The following is a 7314-nucleotide window of genomic DNA, read 5'->3' on the forward strand; positions in this document are numbered from 1 at the left end:
CAATAATCATCCTTCTTCAAGGATATATGCCCGAACTGGGCCCGCCGGAGCGCTTGATAGTGCGACAGTCCACACATCTATCTGGATAAAGGGTACGGCCCCTTCCCCCAATCTATAGGTAGTCAAAACGGGCATCTGCCCTCGAAGACCTGGCCAGGGTAGCGCCGGATGCTTCTTCCGCTCATTTCCAACATATATTGTCCATAGTTGCTGCTCCAAACCTGTATCTAGCTAGTTTTAGGGAGTTCTATTTAGACAGCACGTCCAGATGCCCCCTGGGAGGCCGCAGATCACGTGGGCCCCGTGATCCGCCGAGTGACGTTAAATAATAAAATCAAATCAAATCAAATCCGCAATCCGCGGAGCGGATGCGGAGCGGATTTGGATTTTCGCGGATGCTGCCGAAGCCTAGCTGCGCAAAACAGCACAAACGTCCGACACAGCAGCAATGTGAAGGATACCTGGGCTGCGTGGCGTGGTCTGAGCAGGATGGAAACGCAGAACCTCAGTGTATTACATGGACCACGAAAACAAACACACTCGGGCTGTGCCTTGCTTTCTAATGTTGTTGTTGTTGTTGTTTTTGTTGTTTCTTTTTCTTCTGGGTTGGCCAGAGAACCGGAGAACCTGTCGGTGGAGATGAAGAAGATCATCGGTTATAGAATCGCATTCTAAGGTAAGTTCTCACTACAATCTATCGTATTAGGATGTAAGAAAGCGCACAGCGGGGATGTTGGAAACAAGATCATGGTTCCTAGGTGCATTTCTAGCATATCGCCCGCAGCATTCTCCTGCGTGCGCATGCTACGAACGGGAAGGGCGAGGGATTTCTGAGTTTCCGTGCAAGCATAAGACTCCTATAACCTAGAGCGCTAGTAGGTAAAAGGTGTACGCTTTAATCCCGTGTTATGAAACTAGATAATTGATAAAGAACAGCAGACATTGAAACCAACGTAACAAGAGAAAAGGTTATTTCAGTATATACTAGAGCTTGAGGGCCAATAACAATACCTGCACGGCTGGGTTGTCGCCGAGCTCTGCCTCGATGTCGCAATATAGCCTCATAAGCTCGGCATAGAGCTGCTCCAAAACGCCCCGAACATAGACGAATGTGCCTGACGCCTCCATTGCCTGTAGCAGTTGATCCTTTGCCTCACGAGTTAGGCCATGGCCCCCGGCCTCGGCAGTTCTGTTGAACAGGACGCCGGTGATGCGATCTGGGAACGGAGTGTGGCTGAGAAGGTGGATTATCAGCAGAGAGAATTTGCCCTCGTCTAGGTCTTCGCAGTAGCCCTTCTGGGTTGTGTACTGTTAGGCCGTTAGAGGAGGCTGCAGCTTGTAGACAAGAGTATCTCATCGACATGGAGATGACACTGAGGGGAGCACAAGAAAAGAGGGGGAAACTGACCTCAGCGGAAGCCAGGCTTATGTAGTCGTTATGGATCTGGAAGTATCGCCCGCACAGAACCAGAAAGGTGGCGAGGCTCGTGGAAGGCTTAGCGTGGGACGACTCAGCTTCCATGAGGCGATATAGCAATCGGAAGAGTCCTCCAGTCTTGTTATCGACCATTATGATATAGTCATCTGGCGTCGGACATCGGCGGTGGAATCGCCAGTAGAGATCGAGAGCCTGTCCACGGTGGAGGTTAGTTAATTCATCTGTCATGGAAAGTCAGCGAGCATTTTCGATCCGGTTGATGCAGTGAATGAGATGACAAACCAATAAAGATATTGATACACTCCGGGTTGCTCAAGCGTAGAGTGTCCTGGACAGTCTGGATGTATGCGAAATTCGCACTATTGATCGTTTGGCTTGTACCGTACACGATGTGCGTTGCTGGCTGACCTCGTCGGAGCATTGAGCCATCTTCAATGTCATCCAACCTATTGATTCAGTGGTGGCTCAACTCCATGTGGCAGTGGCAATACTCACATCAAGGATGAGTTGTGTAAACTGTCGATAATACACTTGATCAGCTCCAGTGACTCTGGGTTCACTGATAGCCATGTATTCAAGGCATCAATCAACTTGTTACGGAACTTTTTGCCTTGGAGGGAGTTTATGTAGTTAAATGGCGCGCCACAAGCCTTTCTAGATTAGAGACCAGTCGCCATATGAGCGGGATTGTGACTTACGAAAGATGGGGCACGTCTAAATGGTGCAGTGTGAACGGATGCCCAAGTCCAACTGCTGTTGTTCACCCCGTTTTGCTTCCCAGTAGTTTGATGAATCTCTTCTTGATCTTGAAGCCTCCGCTTTCCGAGGTTGTGCTCTCCCCCATTGATTACAGGCGTGTGACTCTGGCTCGAGAGCTGTGCAGGGAGGCGAGTTGTCGCCTTGGGTGGAGGATAGCCTTCAAGAATACGCAGACCTCGGTGGGATGTTCCAATGAGACTTGCCCGCTGCTCTGGGGTGCTTTTCATATCCTGACGATTATACCGCGGGGCCAGGGAAGTATAATAAGTCGCCCCACCAAGGAAAAGAATAGCCGTTGCGATGTATTGGCGGATGGCAGGTACCCTAGCGTCCTGGGTTGAGCCAACCCTTTCCTCCCAGGAATGGTAGCCATCGATGATCGCCTGTTCCCCTTGCAGGATTTCCTGTCTCAGAATACTCCGAGCTTCATCCTCCGTGTACCCGTATTCGCGCATTAGCAGGCCCAGCCCGTTTTGCATCCGATTAAGCGTCCCCGCTTGTTGGTGCTCGGTAAACTCTTTGCTGAAGCTATAATAGTCGTTGATGAACTGCATTCTTGCCATGCCACTGTCGATGAAGTCTTTGACAGAAAGTTTATCGTCGTCGGTGGGATGGATATCGCTGGCCCAGCACGCAATTTGGATGGCCCACCTATATAACAACGTATGAGGTGCTTGGCCACGGAGGCTGGATGCAGCAGAGTCTTGGGACGGTACTTACTCAAGAGCAACGTCCCCCATCCTATGCATTTTATAGTCCTCGAATGACATGGAATTGTGCGTACTCTTTGCCTGACTAACCAAGTGGCCTTTCCAGGAGTTGACCATAGCTAACCCGGCCTCCCTGTCTTTTTCCAGGACTTCTCGAAGAACGGAAACAATGAGTTTGCTAATCTGCAGCTTTAACTCATGCTGTTTGGCACCGTTTTGTTCGGTAGGGTTTAGTTCTTTGAGAAGAACCACGGCAAGGTCCTGCGTGATTACGGCATTTTGTTCCTTGCTGAGCGCATCGGCGACATCTGTGACGACAAGAGTCAGGCATATTAGATCAGAGATATACTTCTCAATAAACGAGGGGCAAAGAAATAGCAGGAACCACACCATCCCAGAAGAGCGCGAACTGGGTAATTTCCGCGCACAGAGCGACTCGGTCTGGTAGCGCTTCAGGATACGCCAACGAAACAAGGTTGCCAAAAGGCGTGTGACAGCCATGGAACTCGAACCCATTTGTGCGCAGCCCGTCTAGCTTGATTGCTTCCTTCCACTTATCGAGAAACCCCGTCGATGCCTGGTCAGCAGCCTCGGTATACCGTGAAACATGCACAGGGAGAATCCCAAAATACTCATCAGGCTGGGGGTGAGTGCTTCGTGGATCGATAGCCTCGGAATAAATACAGCTTTCTAATAGCTTGTTCATGGTTTGAGGCACAAGATGGGTGGTTCAGTCTCTATATATCAAGACAAGTTGTATGGTACGCGAATTGCTCTAAGCAACGTGAGTGGAGTGAGTGTAGTTCAATCGATGGCGGTTTGACTCCTTCAACCCCACTATATGAACATGAAAGGCCCTGATATACCCGTCACGGATTCGAGAGTGGCCACCAGGAGTGCTTGTTGTCACCCTAGTCTGGTCGCGACCTCTCCAATGCTCCCACCGAGCATTTTCAAATGTGATGTGTCCTGCTTCAAGTCCTCACGGATGAGACCCCATCACGGCATCTCTGGCCCACCTCTAGTGCTACAAGACGCATTGCCCGGACCAAAATTTCCGCCTCTATTGGCTGTCTTCTCAGGACGATTGGAGGACATGGTCAGATGAATATGTGACTTTGAACTTTGATAAGGGAATATGGTTCAGTTGAAAACATAACTGAACACATTGTATTTTCAACTGAACTCATTCACCAGTTGCACAAATAATATTGGACCCCACGCAAGGGCTGAGCCCGTCCGATCCGGATCGGAACATGCGGAACAGACCCCAAGGATACTATCGGCCCGTGCAATAGGTCGGAGGTGGGCCTGGCGGGAAGGTGGAAGCATTCGGGGACCGAACTGGAGAGCAAGATCGATTTAGAATCACCAGTGTTCGGGCTTAGCTACTGCGCGCAAGGGTCTGGCGGCGCTTCCGTCAAGTTGCACAGCAGAAATATCTTACATCAGAGTTCTTCCACTGGAAGAGCCAACCGAGAAGACTCCATCTCTAGGCATAGTCAAATTCTACACCCTTCTGCGCCATTCTCGATCCCAACAAAGGACTGTTCGCTGAACGAAGTATGCTTCCGATAAAGACCGGTCAGTGATAATTGGCCGATTCTCCCGAAGATCAATTCCCGAGGGTGGTGGTCACGATATTGATCGCCAACCAGGAGATCGAGCTTGTCGTCTGATCCTGGTCTATATGGATAGCTGACCGAACACATCCATCCGACAGGTAATGCAGCACTTGATTGTCTCTGGTTGCAGAAACTAGGCCGCTGCCTATGGTAGACAACTGGGACGCAGGTCGCGGCTATATAGCCTCGTCAGGATGCAGGTATGAGAAATGGCTCCGTATCTCAACTCATAGTGCCCCGGTTTAACAACAGCGACAGAAGTCATGCCCGTTGAGAACCCTGCTACCGGTAACGAGACTTTGTCCGCGCCTTGGTCCGAAGGCAAGATATTCCGTTTTCCCCTTACCATTTAACAGAACAGATGCTGACAGACGTGCGATAATTTCCAGCTCCTTCGATCATGGCATCCATAAGCCCTCAGCTATCAGCCCTCGTGTTGTGTGCTGTTTTCCTCTCCATTAAATACCTGCTCCCCGAGAACGACCCCTACGGGCTTCGGACGATACCTGCCATGCGCCGCTCGCGGTTTCTCGATGCCTATCGATCTGGCGTATGGTGGCGAGTCTTCTTGCCTCGGCTGCAGCCGTATCTTCAAGCCGCATATGAGGAGGTATCATCGGGATCTGCAACCTCTAGTTTTAGAATGTGATATCGGAGCTGACACGATACAGTATAGTAGGAAGGGGAAGCCATTCAAAATCTTCATTGCCGCCTTCAACAACTGGGTCTATATCCTCCCGCCGAAACACTTGCACAGGATTAGGACGGCTAGCAACACACAGATCAGTCTCCGTGACTTCATTGACCAGGCGAGTAAAGTCTGGCATTCCGATTGCAAGGAATTCCGGGGGCTAATTTGAATCCTCAGTATATTAATCCCGATTTTGAAGGCCAGCAATTTGATGGCTTTGAGAGACTAGTTACGGGAAAGCTTCTTAATACAAATCTGGGTATGTGCGACAGGTATGGGAGTGTATTGAATGCTAACTGTGCTGGCAGTGGCGATGATTCCTCGAATGCATACCTTGACAGGCGCGGTACTTGATTCGGAGATGGGAAGGCTTACTGAGTGGAAGGGGTTCAATGCGGGCGATCTAACAGCGAAGACCATATTCGAGGTCTCTGGTCCGATTGTGTTCGGAGAAAACCTCGTAAAGGATACACGATTCATCAATATAATGCACGACCTCGCAAAGAAAATGGTCATTTACGCGTTTCTGCTCCGCTGGTTCAACATACCCGTCGTTGGAGGATACCTAATTCATGCCTACCTTTGGACGCATCGTCGTAACCTGGCAACGGCCGCCCAATGTATCGAAGAAGAAATTGCTAGGAGGGAGCAGCTTCAGCATAGTGCAGATGACTGCGTACAGTGGGTGATGGACCCCGACATTCCTAGCCACATGAGGAAGCCAGACAGAATTGTGAAGTGTCTCATCAATCTAGGTGCTGGGATGATTGATGCTCCAGGCCGCATGTTGGTGAATCTCCTCTACGACCTAGCGGCGCACCCGGAGTGCGTTAATGAGATTCGCGCGGAAATTTTCGAGCACGCAGGAGCCGACGGATGGAACGCCGACTCTATCGCCAAGATGAAGAAATTCGACTCCTTCATCCACGAGAGCTCTCGCCTTCATCCTCTTACATCCCCTTGTAAGTGGTCCTCCTTAGCGGCTGGGCCTTCCAAACGCTTGATCTGACGCCCCCTAACCAGTAACGGGATGGCGCATGGTGACCTCTAAGTGTGTCAAGTTCGACGATGACCTGGTTCTGCCCTCTGGGACCACATTTGCCTTTGCAACCATGTGCATTCAGCGTGATCCTGAAGTATTTGCCGATCCCGACAAATTCGACGGTTTACGGTTCTACAAACTGCAACAGGAAAATGATAAAGGGAAAGTCATCGAGAACTCGCGTGAGGCATCCTCCTGCCCTGCTACCTTTGGTACACTATAGCTAATCAAAAGTGCTTTCTCAGTGAGTGGCGATAACGGCTGGATCGGGTGAGTCATACCCTGCTGATGACTTCTATTTCTTTTCTACTCTAACTATCCCTAGCTTCGGCCACGGCCGGCAGGCATGCCCAGGACGGTTCTTTGCAGTCAGGCTCTTGAAAACAGTGATTGCTGAGATAATAATGCGGTACGACCTGCGGTTCAGCGCCGGTATCCAGACAAGACCAGAGTCTTTGGACTGGGAGCCGATATGTCCCCCTGATACCAGTCTTATATTGGAGTTCCGGTCCAGGGAAGAGCAGAGACAACAGTAAGTACGGGTGATCGTCTCTCGCTATGTACGTAGACTTGCTTGGACCTCGATATGTGGTTGTTGAGTTCTGAGGTGTGTCATGATTGGTGTAATTAAGATATATATATATATGGTGGCATGCAAACACACAACAAGACGGACGCAGGCTAGACTTGTTAAACCCAACCCGCGAAACCCGCCCCGACCCGCCAAGAAATGGGTTGGATCATGCTTTCTGAAAACCCGCTGGGTTTTGGGTCTTAGTGGGCTATCCCGTGGATAACCAAATAACCCAGTGGTTTAAATTATTGGGTAATATGGGCTTTTGGGTTATGGAGCAACCCAAAATCCTAGATAGTCATTGCTTTGTCTTCCCTATATAGAATACTTTCAGGCTATGTCACTATGGAGGAAAGGAGGGAAAATCTAGAATCTAACTAGGTTAAATTATAAGAATAGATTGTGGAGTATGTATACAGATTAAAAAGTCAAGGTAGATTCTCTATATATTAATCAAAAGATATAAAATTGTTAT

The 7314-nt window shown here is 49.7% G+C and overlaps 2 protein-coding genes across 2 annotated transcripts; one reads left to right on the forward strand and one right to left on the reverse strand.

Moving 5' to 3' along the window:
* Positions 1 to 984: 984 nt before the first annotated feature.
* Positions 985 to 3613, reverse strand: BDW70DRAFT_168364 (bifunctional terpene synthase/polyprenyl synthetase family protein; the record flags this gene model as incomplete). The annotated part of the gene is made up of 7 exons (XM_073742448.1): positions 985 to 1308; positions 1409 to 1659; positions 1739 to 1884; positions 1934 to 2088; positions 2137 to 2848; positions 2918 to 3215; positions 3298 to 3613. The coding sequence occupies 7 exons, from the start codon at positions 3611 to 3613 to the stop codon at positions 985 to 987; spliced, it is 2202 nt and encodes a 733-aa protein (XP_073590482.1).
* Positions 3614 to 4645: 1032 nt separating this feature from the next.
* BDW70DRAFT_146116 (cytochrome P450) lies at positions 4646 to 6922 on the forward strand. The gene is made up of 9 exons (XM_073738540.1): positions 4646 to 4732; positions 4791 to 4853; positions 4922 to 5142; positions 5204 to 5341; positions 5401 to 5482; positions 5532 to 6185; positions 6247 to 6447; positions 6511 to 6535; positions 6591 to 6922. The coding sequence occupies exons 2-9, from the start codon at positions 4796 to 4798 to the stop codon at positions 6799 to 6801; spliced, it is 1590 nt and encodes a 529-aa protein (XP_073590483.1). The 5' UTR covers positions 4646 to 4732; positions 4791 to 4795; the 3' UTR covers positions 6802 to 6922.
* Positions 6923 to 7314: the final 392 nt, after the last annotated feature.

The sequence above is a fragment of the Aspergillus foveolatus genome (genome assembly GCF_047715535.1).
Source record: "Aspergillus foveolatus strain CBS 279.81 unplaced genomic scaffold BDW70scaffold_253, whole genome shotgun sequence".
Taxonomy (NCBI): Eukaryota; Fungi; Ascomycota; class Eurotiomycetes; order Eurotiales; family Aspergillaceae; genus Aspergillus; species Aspergillus foveolatus.

Coding starts and splice junctions, on each gene's coding strand:
- BDW70DRAFT_146116 (XM_073738540.1), top strand. CDS start 4,796: ATGCCCGTTGAGAACCCTGCTACCGGTAACGAGACTTTGTCCGCGCCT. Junction 5,483..5,531: donor GCTTCTTAATACAAATCTGG/GTATGTGCGACA, acceptor CTGTGCTGGCAG/TGGCGATGATTCCTCGAATG. Junction 6,186..6,246: donor TCATCCTCTTACATCCCCTT/GTAAGTGGTCCT, acceptor CCCCCTAACCAG/TAACGGGATGGCGCATGGTG.